General features: G+C 39.6%; 1 protein-coding gene across 1 annotated transcript; it reads left to right on the top strand.

Annotated features, from left to right (window-relative positions):
• Positions 1-922: 922 nt before the first annotated feature.
• LOC134743161 (all trans-polyprenyl-diphosphate synthase PDSS2) lies at positions 923-17,295 on the top strand. Its single transcript, XM_063676507.1, has 7 exons — positions 923-1,459; positions 3,922-4,053; positions 6,287-6,475; positions 10,904-11,037; positions 15,657-15,817; positions 16,426-16,617; positions 17,104-17,295. The coding sequence occupies exons 1-7, from the start codon at positions 1,146-1,148 to the stop codon at positions 17,263-17,265; spliced, it is 1,284 nt and encodes a 427-aa protein (XP_063532577.1). The 5' UTR covers positions 923-1,145; the 3' UTR covers positions 17,266-17,295.
• The last annotated feature ends 797 nt before the right edge of the window (positions 17,296-18,092 follow it).

Here is an 18,092-nt window from a genome sequence, read left to right as displayed (position 1 = left end):
TTCCACCTGTCCAATTTATTTGTCCAGTGTCATTGCGTCTCACTCTCTCATTAAGCAAAATATGAGACGCAATACTCATTGGACAAATAAATTAGACAGCTGGTATACTATCCTAACTCTATTCGCACAAACACTATTCGCACACTCGCCCAGCGCCTCTCCAGACGCAAAGTAGCCCATCACGCTCGCCGCGTTGCCTCATTGAACGTGTTTCAAAACATTTTGGGCCAATAGGTAAAACAACACAAGATAAAATCTGGTCTATGTGCAACGGTGCAACCTTCTTAACAATGAGGGCTAACGCGTATGAATTCGCCGCTAGGGGCGCTAGTGTAGATGGTGGTCTTTTCCATAGTTCGAAATGTCAAATGTCACTTGTCACTTCACTGACTGACAGCTGTTCTTTAGTCTTTTGGACTGTTTTGGACCACCATCAACAGAGGCGCCAACTGGTGAGCAAAAAAACGATAGCCCTCATTAGGCCCTTCATGATCCCACCCAAATTTTGTTGCCATAGTTTATGCCATTTAGTTGCCATAACTGCCTGCCTGCTTATTAAATAATAAAAAAATTAATGCCTCAATATTAATGGCGCCACTGTCCAAATGTCAATTTTGTACTAATAAACTAATGTTTCCATTAACGTCCACTATCTATTAAATTCAGTCGAGTTGCATAAATATATTTTAGTTTGTCAAGGGACTGTCTCATTTCAAACATATACAGAGAGAATCATACTATCTTTGTCTTAACTAGCACCCAAAAGAAAAGGATGAGTATATATTTTTTTGTTCTTATTTACTGCCAATTTGGTTTGACCAACTATACATTCACTTTGGTAGCGATTCGTTCATTCATTCAATCCAACTTCAAGTTCCGGAATCCGGTCAGCCAAACTGTCAGTTACTTATTTTCGCGCGAAAGTAGAAGGCGGCTCTTGCGCAGCTACTTCGCTCCTTAGTTTATTTACGAAAGACATTCTGATTTATGCAATGCTTGCATAAACCCTAGAATACTTCAGTGTACAATATTGTGTAACGTGTTAATTCTCTCGAAGTGATTTTACAGTGTTTACTGCTATTTTAAAATTCTAAACCGTTCAAAAGTTTTTATTCGTTTTAAAGGTGTGTTTACAAATCACCAGAATGAGTTTGAGTCGTTTACGTAGTGTCGTTAGGGCCGACTTGGTGAAAGTTTCTTCTACAAGCGCGTTGGTGTCGAAATTACGGGGACCTTGTTCGGGAAGGGACTTGAGCACAACAGAGGCCCACCGCGTCACGATTGCTCAACACACACCGAAGCCAGATTGGAACCGTGCAGTGAGCGAAGCAGAGAAAATCGTGGGATACCCAACTTCTTTTCTTAGTCTGCGATGGGTTATGAGTGATGAAATTGCGAATGTCGCTTTGCACTTGCGAAAATTAGTCGGGAGCAATCATCCTTTATTGAAAACTGCCAAGTGAGTATTGGAAACACGTCAACGTACTATCTATATTTCCACTCTAAATTAATGCATCCATTAAATTGTATTGATGAAAATTTATTTAACCGTAAACTGTGTAGGTGCCTAAAGAAGACGCGCAACAGTTTATTGTTAAACTTTGAACATATAAATATATAATGTACCTATCTAATCATACTAGATCGAACACATTCAGTAATGCGTTATCTGTTTTTTCCACAATTCGCTGGTAAGTTATACTATGCACATTTATTACTTACCAATTACTTACGCCGCGTCTTGCGTAAGCGAACAACTCGCGAACGCGAAGCGAAGCGGCGCGGCGCGGCGGGGTGAGCGTCAGGATGGCGGGTGGACCTCTGCGATTTCAACAAAATATTTATAAGCATATTGTACCTTCAGTGTACCTCAGTGTACCTTTAATAAAAGCAAGTGTACCTCTCTATAAAACGAGATATTTAACAAGAAAGGTCAAGATGGCGGGACCTTTCTTGTTAAATATCTCGTTTTAGGGATAAATAAACCGATTTCTAATAATAGTTTACGGAGGTACACTGAAGGTACACTACAATTACATACATTTCGTGTGAAATAATGCAAGATTTCATAGGTCCACCCGCCAACCTGACGTCAGGATGGCGGGTGGACCTTGTTAAATATCTCGTTTTATAGAGAGGTACACTGGTTTTTATTAAAGGTACACTGAGGTACACTGAAGGTACAATATGTTTATAAATATTTCGTTGAAATCGCAAAGGTCCACCCGCCATCCTGACGCTCACGCGGCGGGCCCACGGCGTTCGTGTTCGCAACGAGATCGCTCACGTAAGACAGTTCTATAGGTATCAAAGGATTGATTCACCCTGCACCGCATCGCTTCGCTTCGCGTTCGCGTGTGTTTCGCCTACATAGTGCGCTGCGTAATATCCCATTCCCAATTTAATTAGATATTCGATAGCCGCACGAGCGCCCGTTCGTGCAAGTTTCGCAATTTCAATGTGCGATTTGCAACACGCAATTATTAGGTATCTCATTATTAGTTGGTTAGGTCTGTTCAAGGTTTCCGTTTCTGTCAATCTGTAATCTAATAGGTAAGTACACTATTTACTTACTGGGACCATTTTTAGGGTTCCGTACCTCAAAAGGAAAAATGGAACCCTTATAGGATCACTTTGTTTTCCGTCCGTCCAATCGTCCGTCCGTCTGCCTGTCAAGAACCTTTACCTCGGGAACGCGTGGACGTATCGAGTTTAAATTAAAACCATATACTCAGGTCTACTAGACCGCGGGCCAGGAACAGATTTCCATGACCAATCGCCTCCCGGGCGAAAACTCGTATAGTGGTTAACGGCTATGTATGATGAACCCTCGTGTTGGTGGCCACAACCTACCAACGGAGCGGCAGCTGACGTTCACGAGGGTTCATCATACATAGCCCTTAACCGCTGTACCCGCTGTACGAGTTTTCGCCCGGAGGCGATGACTAACGAAATTTGCGCCTGGCTCGCGGTCCATACAGTCCCGTGAAGCTTGCGTGAAGCTATGAAAAAACCCAACTTATAAGTTGGCGTAAAAAAAGATACGGCCGTTTGTACCGCAAAAGAGGTACATTTCGACATTCTCAAGTGAATCAAAATTTATAGGGTAGTATGAGGTACTTCCCGTTGATCTAGAATTATGAATTTTGGCAAGTAATATCGCATACATACATACATTTTGATTCCCTTACGAGTGTCGAAATATACGTTTTTTGCGGCATTAACGGCCGTATCTTTTTTTTACGTTAACTTACAAGTTTGATTTTTTCACAGCTTCAAGGGACCATGGAAGTGAGCATATGATCTTAATTTCGACTCGATATCTCCACGCGTTCCCGAGATCTTGACAGTCAGACGGACGGACCGATAGACGGACGGACAGCCAGCCAAGTGATCCTATAAGGGTTCCGTTTTTTAATTTTTTTTAATAAGGTTCTGTTTTTTCCTTTTGAGGTATGGAACCCTAAAAGCGGGATACCTATATATGTTTACCAATCTTTGATTTTTTATGGATTGTCAGAAGTGACCTTTCTCTAAAATGTGTTTGATTCACATATCTTATCATCGCGGAAGGGATTTTGTATTATATTTTTATTTATTCAACAAATTACACAGTTAACAATTAAAACCTATTCACTGTGGAATTCATATAAAAGTGTATACAATTATGTAATCAATAATATAACAAAGACATTTAAAATACAAATCTAATATATAACAGAAGACTCACGTTTATCTATCGCCTCACAGAACTTCGTACACTCACTACAGACAACAGAACAAACACTTGCAAAAACATCACATTCCGGGTTGAAGAGCGCGGACCAGAGACTTACTATAGGACACTGTGCGTGTTTTTGGTAGGAATTTAACATTCAAATTTCAGTGTCTCTCTTACTTTAAGTATATAATCGTCCACAGAAACCTCATCTACAATGGCAAGAACAACATGCAGGCGTGGGGGCTCATCGTGCTGCTGGTGTCGAAGGCGGCCGGCCACAGCCCAGAGATACCCGACATGGAGCAAGACAAAGCTGCTGGGGTGTTACACAGGTTAAATACAAAAACAACACGCAGGCGTGGGGGCACATCGTGCTGCTGGTGTCGAAGGCGGCCGGCCACAGCCCAGAGATACCCGAAATGCAGCAAGACAAAGCTGCTGGGGTGTTACACAGGTAAAATACGAAAACAACACGCAGGCGTGGGGGCACATCGTGCTGCTGATGTCGAAGGCGGCCGGCCACAGCCCAGAGATACCCGACATGGAGGAAGACAAAGCTGCTGCGGTGTTAGGTACACAGGTAAAATACAAGACCAAAAACGCAGGCGTGGGGGCTCATCGTGCTGCTGGTGTCGAAGGCGGCCGGCCACAGCCCAGAGATACCCGACATGGAGCAAGACAAAGCTGCTGGGGTGTTACACAGGTAAAGTACAAGAACAACATGCAGACGTAGGTGCTCATCGTGCTGCTGGTGTCGAAGGCGGCCGGCCACAGCCCAGAAATACCCGACATGGATCAAGACAAAGCTGCTGGGGTGTTACACAGGTAAAATACGAAACAGGTTAGTGTTTAGTTTTAAGTTTATAAAATACATATGTGTAGACTAACACACATAAGGTATCTGACTAGAGCTAATTAAAGTTGAACCTGAAAAAACGTGGCAAGTTCAAAAAATCTATGAATGAATGTGCCAACTCATAATTACAAAAAGTTACTAAAATATATGACGTAGATGTTAATATGTATGGACATAAGATGGTAGGAGCGAATACTTAAACAGATGCCAAATTTGATACCGAAGGAGCAGAGTTGGTTAAGCTGTAAAGGACCGCTTTAGGTTAGAGAAAGTCGAATCAAATTAATTGAATTAAATCTTGGGATTGCGGAAGGTCAGTAGGCCACGGGGCCCATAGGTAGCAGAAGGCCGATAGGCAGGTAGTGCCTTCATTTCCATCTATCGAATTCAAATCTGCTTGATTGATAACATTTTATCCGTAAATAAAGTTGCTTAGCTAGAATTCCAAACATAATCTAGCCCATTTTATGTAGTTAGCGTGAAATCAATAATCCGTGTAAACATTTTCGTGACAATTTCTACATGCAAGCACTTGAAAACTCATTTTATGGAGGTTTCATAACTTTCATAACAACCTTTTTATTTATCCATTATAATGACCCAAATGTTTCCGCAGTAAACAATGTAGACAAACAAAACAGTGAAACTCGAAGGCAACGCATGCGCAACGTTTCGTGTTCTTTCGTGGTACGTCACGTGATGGTCACGCGACGTTATTCGTAAGTATTTTATGACGCTAAATCCATAAATATTTCTTTATGTAAAGTATGACTATTAAAGTTGTCAAAAAAAAGTAAGATGCTGACTGTATTTGCATCTCTCAACTAAGGTGAAAGCAAGACAAACTTAATTAGGTTACAAGTTTTTTTATGAAAAATAAATTACAAAATTATTTTATTACTTGGATGTATTAGGTTGGATTCAAAGACGGTTTAATTTGCTCTGTTTAAAATTAAAGACATCTCCATCATCCTCTAAGCTAAAATATGCTCCTAGAAAACCAACCATCCAAGCGGAGTCTATGCTGACTTTAACTATTTTTGTCCCCACACGTCAATTTACGGCGGCAATATCATGATGGTTTACCGTTTTTTATTTGAACGGTTTCACCGTTCTAAAATACGCCTGCCTAAGCAATTTAGGAAGAATACGGTCCATTTAACACACAAAGATCATCTTCTGCAAATTGACGGTGGACCACAGCAACGTGATTAAAATAGGTATATAAAAACCATAGGACATGAGAAAAAGAATACTTTTTTAATATATTGTAAGAATAGTTGATACAAGTATTACTTTTCTATTTCTCTACAGCGTGCAGCGAAGTGGCAAATTTTTCCAATACCTACGAGAAATGTGCCTTAATTCCCAAGTTTGTTATAGTTTATTAGCGATTAAAGCGAACGTAAGATCGGAACATTTGCTAGCCATAATGACGTCACGATATACCTAAGTTCGTTTTGATTATCTAATTCATCGATTAATGATGAATATAAGTTCTGGTTGTGACTTACGTTGCTCAAACCTAGACCCGACCCGAAGTGCGACATAGTTTTCGAAGTATAAAAAGATTTATCCTAATCTTTTTATACTTTAATGTATTTTTTTGGGTATAAAAAAGACAAATGTGAATGTAAACTATGAACTTTGTGTATAACCCAGGAACTTAGTCGGAAACTTTGTGATACTGACTCTTTTTTCTTCCACAGCCAACGCGCGTTAGCTGAGGTGACGGAGATGATCCGGACGTCCCATCTGGTCCACAAGGCGCTGGTGAACATGAACACTCGGCAGCTCACCGTAGCTGAGCCCGACGACATGACCTTTGGGAACAAAATAGCGTTGCTCAGCGGAGACTACCTGCTTGCTAATTCGTGCTCAGAGCTTGCTAACTTGAGGTAAGATTTTTGACGTCGGTATACGGACCGTGTCACCGTCCGGGTAGGCAGGTCTGCCATCTCGTGGCCTAAATCGGAAACTTCAACTTCACATTGACACTTTTTTTTGCTGCTGCTGGGCAAAGGCCTCTCCCCATGATCTTCACAACTTGTTGTTCCGTTGTTGTGCTTTTACCGGCCAGTTACTGATGAAGGTGTCTAAGTCGTCGTTGTATGGATTAGGTTGGATTCAAAGACGGTTTAATTTGCTCCAACATCCTCTAAGCTAAAATTTGTTCCTAGAAAACCATGCAACCATCCAAGCGGAGTCTGCTCAATAATTGCTCATCAAGTCACTACCTATATACCTACTTATTTACTAAAAACTAAACGCACGCTTCTTCAGTTCAAGGCAGTGTGCCTTGCACGTACTAAATGTATGCAAAACATTTTCATTTATTTGTGGCTTTTCTTGTGCCCTAACCTAGGTTAGTCTTAAACTGTAGAAATGGGATCGAAAATCGAAAAGCAAAAAAAAAACGAAATTTACGATTTTGTCGCTTACTGTACATTTTTTCTAAATTCTGCAAATGTTAATAACCATTAATTAAAAAATTAAAATGTTACGCTAAAATTGCTTCAGGGCAGCACGGGATCTGGTTGCTACCCTCATCAGTGCCTCATTTAAAAAATCCACTCTGTATACTTACGAGTACTTTATAGTTTCGGAATCGGGAATTGTAAAAAGCCATATTTTGTGATTCCACGTGTATATTCTTATGTATGTTTTTGTTTTAATGCCATTCATTGGCCGTGAATTAAACTTTCACGATTTTTACACATTATTAAATTGTACAACGGGACTTAAGCCGCATTGACATTTGTCTGTCGTGTTGTGTTGCATGCATGATGCATCAGAGCAATGTGAACGCAACCATATTAAATGTTGAAACCGATACCCTTTACAACAATTTAATAACATTCATAGGCCGATTTATAACGGCTCCTTCGAACCTTTCCAAAGATTGTTAAGAGGGACTAGTTAGGGTTTCTGTCACCAGGCTGTATCTCATGAACCGTGATAGATAGACAGTTGAAATTTCACAGATTATGTATTTCTGTCGCTGCTACAACAACAAATACTAAAAAAAATACGGAACCCTCAGTGCGCGAGTCCGACTCGCACTTGTCCGGTTTTTATATTAAATTTACAACTGTAACTTCATATCGCGGACACAGTAACTTAACGTTGACACACATCTAGAAATTCAAAATTCAAAATTGACTACCTTAATTTGTTTTTTATGGCCACATCTACATACTCTATCCTACCACGACAACATTGTTATTATATCTACATACTGGCAGTAGGTAGGACAGTTATAACAAGATAAACTATACCTTATCCGTTATGCAAATAGTTAATTGTAGGCATGTTAATCGTTATTCTAGGCATGTTGCCTTACTTTCAAAAACGCAATTAATGAATGTACATGCCTAGTATTACTACAGTAATAAGCTTGTGAGAATTTGAAGTACTTAAATAGGGAAACATTACATACAACATATATTTAACATACTTTTTATTTCTAAGTTCACTTGTTTTATTAAATAATTTCACGGTTTAGAGTCACTTGTTTAATTAATGTTATGTTTGTTATTTAATGTTAGTATGTCTCACAACAGTTTAAATTCGTTCACTTGTTTTATATTATACCTACATCCCGTACATCCGAATCCGAACAGGTGAGAAACGGATGACTTCCCAATGGAAAGTGGTCATTGACCTTTAGGTCATTTGTGCCTTCGCTTTATACATTTGTACAACCTATCTGTGACCGTGACAGACAGACGGACAGCGGAGTCTTAGTAATAGGGTCCCGTTTTTACCCTTTGGGTGCGGAACCCTAATAACAATAACACGTTAACGTTTTACACTTTAGCACGTGTCAATGTACAGTCGCCTTCAAATGTTGTGAAGATTAAATGTGGTGTACATTAATTGGTGTGATTGCGATTTGTGATTTCTTTAAATTAAAACCCATAATACATTTTATTTTACGTTTTATTTACTAAACATGTTTAGTTTTGTACCACCTGCGCGAATTATAGGAGGTATTTCATTGTTTATACGCCTAAAAAGGACGGCCCATTGACATTTTATTTAACAATTTTTTAATACCGTCAAACAAGCTAACTTTGCCCCCAGGGTAATCGCCCCAACGTGATATCAAATATTGGGGTAATTTTTACCAATATGGTATCCCCACGTTTATGACGTCATCTATGTCTATCCCTTACGGGCGCACGCGTATAGCTGGTCTATGTAATGCTAGGTCTATGGTTTTAACTATTAAAATTTGATTAATATGAAAGTTTATTTTTTTTCTCGCAAGTGTGTTGAAAAACGTCGTATGAAACGCGTGTGCATTGGTCATTACGCACAATATCGCCTCGTGTGTAATGACCAACTTAGCATACTTGTATCATAATGTACTATTATGTTATACTCTTTCTCAAGCATAAGTTTTGACCCTCAATCAGCTATACCACGTGGTTTATTTTATTAAGTATTGTAGGCATTTTTATTAAATAGTACCTAATTATTTAAATTCGTGCATATAAAAATATGCGCGCGTCCGAGTAGGTATACACATGTTCATAAAGAGCTGGGTACTGGGGCCATATCTCGAACGGTATTAGGCTAATATTATTAGTCCACAAACTGACAAATCGTATGGGTTTCCATGACAACGCACTAATAATATTAGCCTAATATTGTTCGAGAAATTGACCCCTGGAGATAAACGTAAAGCTTAGTAGCCTGTGTTGAGATCCGAGTTCATCAGTTGAAGAAAGAGCAACGCAGCATAAAACGCAAAAAATAAGTACACGGCACGGGCAAAACGCTTACATACATAAGTATAGGTAAGTTTAGTCTGGCAAACTAATTTTGTCAGAAGAAATGAAATAAGCGGTAAATTTGATAAATGTTGGCGCGATGGTTCGATGTCTCATACATTTGTAATACGCGCCTTTTCGAACAACTAATTGGTTTGTCAAACTATATAAATTAATTCAAGGTAAACTGTAAGGATCGTAATAGTCCTTAGTACCGACTACAATGTATGTTTCCGCGTTTATTCTTACTAGCATGTACATCTTGCTTCCTGCTAGAAAGCAGCGAAAGTGTGCGCATTGTGCGAATTGAGCATTCGATTCAAGGAACATCCAAATAGAAAGCTTGGGATCCCCATTTTGTGCCGTTTAGTGTCAAAGGATTATCTTAAGCCCACTTGCACCATTCCACTAATGCGGGTTAACCGGTTAAACCTGGAGTTATTATATATACCATGGTTACCAGTATAATTTAACATTACATTGGGTTAACGGTTTGACCGCTTAACCCCGCCCGGGTTAGTGGTATGTTGCGTGGGCCATAAAAAAATGGCCTTAAAATTTGCACATTCCACTACGTCACACACATACAAATGAAAAATTTTTTCACACTAAAACGTGACGTAATGGAATGGACATTTTGGGACATCTTTTTTTAATGGCAGGATGGAGAATGCTGTCGATTCTGAGTAGAATGAGCCCAAGAATATCCAGATTTGAAAGAATCAGGTTTTCAATGTTTATTTTAGAAAACGCCCTACTATGTAATGTTGTACTTAGATACTTATAGCAATTTGAAAACGGCTCTTGAACTTCGGAACGGACGGTATGTGAGGCCATCCAACTCACCTCTACCTACTCAACCTATACCTTCTAACTTACCACTTAAAAGTAAAGCGCCGTGCCATGTTGATGCCATGTTGTGCACCTGTTCAATATACCAGTCCAAATCAGCAATGCAAAGCGAAAACTACTAACCTTGCATCATATCATAATGTCTATTCATATACCTACCAAGCCGGGTCATTTGGAGTGGAATTCGTGTCAAAAACGCTTCATCGTAGAATCGCATTACGCAACAAACTCGTTTGGACCAAAAATCATCTCTAATAATGAAAGCGTCACTTAGCGGTACATATGAATGTTGTGTTCTACATAGGCCTGAACTAAATGAAACTACTTTTGATATATATATTTTTTTATATTAATTAAGGCGCCGTGTGCTTAGCCCAGACCAATTTAATATTGTTGTGTTTTTCATTTGATTTTAAGTACCTACTTATATGTTATTGTGTAAAAAATATTGATAATTGATTTTTCCGTAGGCCTTAATGATTGTCTGCTAAGTCATGTTAACTGTAAGTTTTTAAACATATAATTAAGTACACATATTTTCTCCAAAGTCGTTAAGTAGGTACACTTTATAGCATGTTTAGGTGTATTGCGTTTTTCATACCACTGGCGTAATTCAGGCTTGAACTCATCAATAAAAAATTAAATATAAATATTAGAGCTTAAAATGAAATTAAAACAACTTTTATTTTTATCCAGGAACCAAGAGCTTGTCGAGCTGATGTCCTCAGCGGTCCGAGACTTGGCCGAAGCCGAGTTCCTGGGGGATCGAGACGAGCAGAACAACCCGCTGCCCTCGCGGCCGGTCGCTGGAGATGGAGAGCCACATACAGGTCAGTTATTATAACATTCGAGCCTTTGACTGAACGGAGCTGAGAGGAGACGAGCGGAGCGGAGAAGAGAACTAATGCTATTGGCTGATTACCGCACTTTCTCTTATCTCCGCCTTATTGGAAAGGCAGCCTAATGAACAGCGTGAGCGTAGAGTCCGTAGATAATTAAACGTCAAAATCAGTGCCACCGTATTGTTTAATGTACCTAAGTTGGGAATAACCGGTTAATTAAGTTCCTACGTGAGACACACTCGGTCTATTTAACGACTAACTAACATTCCTCAAGTTTCTCAATTTTAAATATTTGCTTAAGATCTAATGAGCAAACTCATACATCCGCATGTGATATGTAGCCACGGCCGTAACTACACTTGAATTTTGAGGTAGAGAAGAAAGGAAAAATCTTACTGAGATATCTTACTTGATCTGGAGATTCTGGAGGTCTATTCAGATAGATTCTTGTTATTAATTTGTAATTTAATAGTTATTTGTTATACAAGGGTGCAAAGTTGTATTTTACCCGCGAGTGATTGAAACACGAGCAAGCGAAAGAATTCTATAGTTGAACCACGAGCGAAGCGAGTGGTTCTAACATAGAATCCTGAGCGTACGAGTGTTTCAACACACGAGAAGTAAGATACAACTTTGCACCCGTGTGTAACACAAAACTTTTCCCCTCACTATAACGAGGAAAGTGAAACAACCACAGGCAGGATCATCTTCATCACTGGAATCACTCATTTTTTTACAATAATACGATATTATAACAGAAAACTGGAAGTTGTGTATTTTTACGTGTCGGAGTCGGTGAGAAAAATTTTGTTGACAATGTTGACATTTCTGACGATGCGTTTTGAAATTGCATCGACTCAACTTGTGCGTACAGAATTACATTCAACATCATTTAAAAAAACAAATGGTTCTTATGGAATTTAAGGTTTATGACTTAAAATCATTAAATAAAGCTAATTTTTTTATTAAATTCTTAAACCATTTATTTCATGATAATTAATATAGAACGAACCATTATTATGAGCGCTTTACTTTGTCAAAAGCTACTTAAACACGCTCCATCCAAGGTCAAATTACTTTCCCCGCTAGTGGATAAAATGCGTTTTTCCCCGCTTGTTTTAAAGGATAAAAGACGGCTTTCCGAGCTAGTGAGGGGAAAATAAAATTGTTTCATCAACAACGCAAAGGAAAACCACATTTATGCGCAAGTACATGGTTTTACATTGATTTAAACTAACACAATTTTCGCTCGTAATTTAAACTGAAGTAACTCTCGGACGGACTGGGCCCGGGCCGGGGCGCCCGACACTTCAGTTATCTACGAGAGCAGCACGTTACCTGTCATAGAAAACGAAGTGTCCGAAGTCGGAAGCCACGTCCCGGGCCCGGACCGCTCTATTGTGAGTCATCCTTTAATCGCGTGTTCTTACTCGTATCTACTGCCACACATTTCATTATCATTATAGTTAATACAATAACTTAATGTCACGTTCTAAGCTGTTACCTATTCACAATATAAATACAGGTCATAAGTTGTGTCACAAAAAATTTTACTGATAAAAAAGTTACATAGGTACGATCCCTTATTATTCACGGTATACGGTACGTAATATATACGGGTTGAAAGCTCATTTAATGCTGAATTAGGTACTTACAATATAACTAAACGTAATTTTCTGTCTCAGTTTTGCATAATTCTATGTAATATTCGGAAAAAAGTTACAAAAAACATGCGAAAACTACGAGACCTGTTCAAGGTGATTTTTACCTATTTATTTATATTATTGCGTATCGTATCGTTTAAAGAAAACTTATATAATAAAATATGGAAATTCCAACGAAACATAAACCACAGACTACGTGCAGTTTTGATCCTGGTCTCTGGTCCTGACTACTTCTGTTTCTGACTGTAGAAATCAACTATTTATAATGTGTAGATTTTAAACTTCAATAAAATCCTGCCTACTTATATCTTGAGCGCTTCACACACCTTCCTTAATTCAGTAACTGACGACAGCGACGCAGCAATACGTGGAAGTAAGATGCAGATATTTTTACCGTGTCTAACGCTAACTTAAAGCTGCGTCCTTGTCGTCAATAATACATTGCGGCATTTGATCGATCGAATGAAGTCGTCGTTTCTGAATAAAGGAAGGTGTGTGAAGCGTTTTAGCTGACACAGAAAAGTCCCCAATAAGGCTTCTAATACAGAGTTGGCTAGGAAGAGGAACAACGAATTCATTCGATCGATCAAATGCCGCAATGTATTGCATGCGATTATCGGTGAGGTTTGTAGAGACCATTACATTGGCATTGAATTCCACTTGCACCTGTATTTACTGCGACAGTAGAATGTGGAATTCAGTCGGTCTGTGCAACAAGTTATTTTTGAAAGGGCAAAGTTGCTAGCCTTGAACGCATCCGCCACTTAGTCAGTTTGTTGCTAAATTAAAGTGCAAATAACGTCCATGTGGGTAAAGAATATGAGGACACCGTATTCTTAAAAATAAACCAGTTGTCTTTGGGTCAATTCAAAGTACTTTGAATTTTGAAATCGAAACCCTAACTTATAGGAGGGGTTTAATTTATAAACAAGTAGGTACTTGGTATTTTATCACTGTTAATTGAATATTTTTCAAGGTTGCTTGCACATTTCACATCGACGATGACAAAATATCATATCGCTACTATAACGCGTCTTCCGCGCTGCGTTTCGTTTCGCATGTGATCTGCTCATTGGTTACGATCAAGGAAATCATTATAATAAAACGTAGATAAACATCATCGTACCTACCCATTAAAGGGGTAAAACAAGTGAAACAGTGCACACAGTAGTTTAGGAATTCAGTTTATTTAGTTTTAATTTTTAAATAGAAGCCCTACCTTATAGGGGTTTAATTTAGTAACTAGTTTTTAGAACAGAACGCGTACAAGAAAATAAAAACTACCGCAATTTATACTCCTTATACCTATATTTTTAACACTTATACCTCCACGGTGGCAAACAAGCGAGTGGCCCGCCTAATGTAAAGCGGCCACCGCAGCCTATGGGCACTTGCGATTCTAGTAGAGTTCTAGGGTTCCAGTTCCACCATTATGATAATAATATGTGAGGTTTTAACCAAATGATAGGTTAGCCTCGCTTGTCCCTTCCTCTTCCGTACTCATTGCCTGCCTACAATGATCAGTAAAAAATAAAATACAAAGCTGGTCATCTTTGTATTGTACCTATTTGATGTGTTAAAATTCACAAGGAGCAGCCTTAACTTAAGGTTCGCATGTGGCCTGAATGCGAGTATCGTCCTGTGTTGAATACTAAGTACGTCCAAGTGGAATTTGCTCCACAAATAGAATACGGCGGTATCAACTTGTTGGACACCATACAATGCATAGTTTTGTGTTGCAGGATGCTTATTTACAATAGTCACAATACAATCTTGCTAGTACCTATACTTTACGTTGGACTATTTCGTTGTACAAGAGTTAGAGTTTAACATGGCATTTGCAGTGATAAAGTGTGGTAATGTCATCATTACTGTCAAATTTCTATGAAAATATGACGTTTATAAATGAAATTTGTTCTATTCAAATTGGTGCAGTTGGCATAATGTTTCCGGTGTAGTAAGATATTTGTATTTTTGTGATTGCCCCATTTTCGGGTCTAGAAATATCTTAAAATCAATGTGGCATTGGAGTGACAAACTGGGAATACTGCTTTTGTAGCTCTCTAAAGATTTTCATTTTCCCTTGGAAGTACAATACAATACAATACAAATCTTCTTTACTGCTCACCAATATAAAAAGGACATGACATACAAATATGAAGTAATATAAAAACTAAGGAGTAAGTAGACAATTATAAGAATTTTATACTTAAATAAATATTAGTAAAAAAATAAAGACACGACACGACATGAAGATGAAGACACGACATGCGGGGAAGTTTGTATTTATTGAGTAAAATTCATCTTTTCCTTCTAGGTTTCAGGTTTCTTACGACGACGGGACACCTCGACTCGAGAACGGGTATCTAGGCACCGCAAGTCGTGGTACTGTGTAGGTATAGTGAACAATGTCATGTAGGCTAATCGTGTTTCGACTTTAGATTTCTCTTGTTGGTATTCAATTTCTCTTGAACTTAACGCTTTTACTCTTAGGCTAGGTAAGGTACTACTAACTTTATGCTTGGAGTAAGTATTTATTGTTATGCTTAAAGTGATGTTAACTACTACCTATAGGTTATTTTTTCCCCATATAGGTATTTAGTTAACAATTTCGAGAAAAAAATAAAATTACATAATTTTACACTTAGTATTTTTATAATCCTGGGTTCCGAAATTCTCCTTGGGGATAGGGCGTGTCCTTAGTTGACCTAATGAGTCGATTGGATTAGATCAGGGGTCGGCAAACCGCGGCTCTTTGAAGTAGCAATTGCGGCTCCGCAAGCCACCCAAAAGATTAGCACCTGAGTGTTGTTAGGTTACCTACTGAAAACAGTTTCTTACGGCTCTGAGTTGCTAAACTTAGAGGAACTGAGTAAGTCCAGTTTAAGCCGTTTACTGGAATCTGAGAAAATTTGGTTAAAATACCTTATTGTTTATCCACAGAATGGGAGTGCATGATCGACCCCCTCCCGCTAACCGGCGTATTAGGGCGCGCGCGGCGCGAATGGGCGGCGCGGCACGTGCTCGCAGCCGGCGCCTTGCTGGGCAAGAGCTGCTCCGCCGCGCTCAAGCTGGCCGGACACCAGCCCAAGCTGCAGACGCAGGTATGAAATGGGCAGAGGTCTTTACCCGAGACCAAGGCCCGCCCAACATGGATATGGATAAGAATCGCCCGGCTCACGAAGGAAAAGTATGTATAGTGACTTTATGATTTAGGATGTGCACTTGGTGTGCACTAGTCCTGCACTCCGGCGGCAGAACATTGCAGTAATACTCCCTATTTTTGTATTGCATTTGGTTTAAATTTCAACTTATACTACTTACATTAATTCCCTATCTAGCATTCACATTTAGAGATATATGAAGGTCTGCAAAGGCAATGGAATGCAGTAGGGACCGCTAGCTTGACATTGGCTTGGCAGTGCCATTGCCATGGCAATGCACCATGCTGCAATTTTGAACGTAGATAACCTTAAAGAACCTATGGTTATTTTTAACCCTTTCACCTCCAAAAAAGTCAACTAAAGCGCGCGGCTACACCCCAATATCAACCTTCGTGCATTCCAACAAGGTTCACGACGACGCGCCGACCACAATAGGCGTAATTATGTCGCTGACATCATATTATACCGACATAATCTTTGATTGTCTGTAGGTACCTACCTATTAATAGTTTCACGAATCCTTAATTTACTAAACCTTTTTATTCCAGGGCTACCTCTTCGGCTGCCACCTAGCCTTAGCCTGGCAAGCCTTCCTTGACTTGGAACCGTTCTCCGGCCCCGAGCCCTCCCGCTTCTCCTTAGTGGGTGCCCCGTTGGCCTTCACTCTTCAAGCGCGCCCCGAGCTGTATGAATACATCGAGGCTGGGAGGAAGAGTGTGCACGATGTCGACTACCATGCGGTGAGTTCAGATCTAAGTAGGCAGAGGTATCCAGAAAGTATTGTGTAAATCAATGGGAGAATGTTATATAAAATTTCATATTGACGAATTGATAAATTCTTTTTGGGATATCTAGGCATTATCAATTGAATGAAACCAGTGGTTATCAGGTATTTACCACACCTAATACGTTAGTCTACGAAGTGTAGCAGAAATCACGTCGGGGAGGCACCGATAACGTCAGTCTATTTCAACTATTCAATATGGGTGTCAGTCATATTTACGTATCATAGAAATTTAAAACTCATTACGTCCCATCCACATTTCCAATCGCGATGGGAATGCAGTAGGGACCGCTAGCTTGACATTGGCTTGGCAGTGCCATTGCCATGGCAATGCACCATGCTGCAATTTTGAACGTAGATAACCTTAAATCTTGTAAGACGTGCCTCGATTCTAGTCGTACAGTCATTTGATACATACTTAACACATTTTTTTCGTCCACAGCTATACAAAGCGGTGCTGGAGGGTGACGGCATCGAACAGACCAAGCAGCTCCAGCGAGAGCACATAGCCACCGCCTGCGAGGTGCTCGACAGTTTCCCCAACTGCGACGCGAGGACCGCCCTCACCAACATCATTGTCGCCATGCATCATGACCATCTCTAGAGTAACGAAACCATGGTATTTTAAGTTGCTTATCTACCTACTTTATTACCTGGGGAACTAAAACGGGACTAAATCGCGTATGCAGAAATCACCATAATCTGTCTCCGGGAATATAAGTGTAAGGTGTGAATTTTTAACACGTTTACTGTCACCATACAAATTGATATGACAAAGTCACACGTCCAAAATATCCTTCTACTTTGAAATTGTGAATCCATAGTGGAAGCACGGACTCCTGAAAAAAAAAAGCTTCATGACCCCACATTGGGGGCACCCGGACAGGGAACGTGTTAATTTTATTTTTACGCAATTAATCCCGTTTTTAATAATGTGTAAAAATCGTAGAAGTTTAAAAGATGATTCACGCTAGACCGCGCGGGCCGGGGCCGGGCCGGAGCTGCCGGCGCTTCGTTTTCTATGGAAAGTGTTTAGCGGTGAGGTGGAATGGCTGGTTCAGTAAGGCGAGAAAGGAAAGCCCGTCTTGATGGTCACAATTTATTATATTTAAAGCACACACAATGTAAGCACCTGTAAGGTGAATGTGAAGGATAGATTCTAATTGTTATCCGTTTACATGGAAACAGAAAAAGTAAAATAACAGAGTGTAAACAGAAAGCACCACGTGTTCACCGATCGTCATAGAACATGACATGTCGGACGCCTCGGCCCGCTCTAGCTTGAGTCACCCTTAAATCAGTTACTTAGTTGAAATTTCCATTCGTTTCTTAAGAGCCCACCAACGTGCTCACTAGCGCTACTGCTAAATAATTGTGATTATTTAAAATTAACGATAGATCTTCAAAAAAGGGGGCCGCAACGTACTGTAT

Source organism: Cydia strobilella, chromosome 7 (assembly GCF_947568885.1).
Source record: "Cydia strobilella chromosome 7, ilCydStro3.1, whole genome shotgun sequence".
In the NCBI taxonomy this organism is placed as follows: Eukaryota; Metazoa; Arthropoda; class Insecta; order Lepidoptera; family Tortricidae; genus Cydia; species Cydia strobilella.
This window is presented reverse-complemented; position numbering and strand designations above follow the sequence as displayed.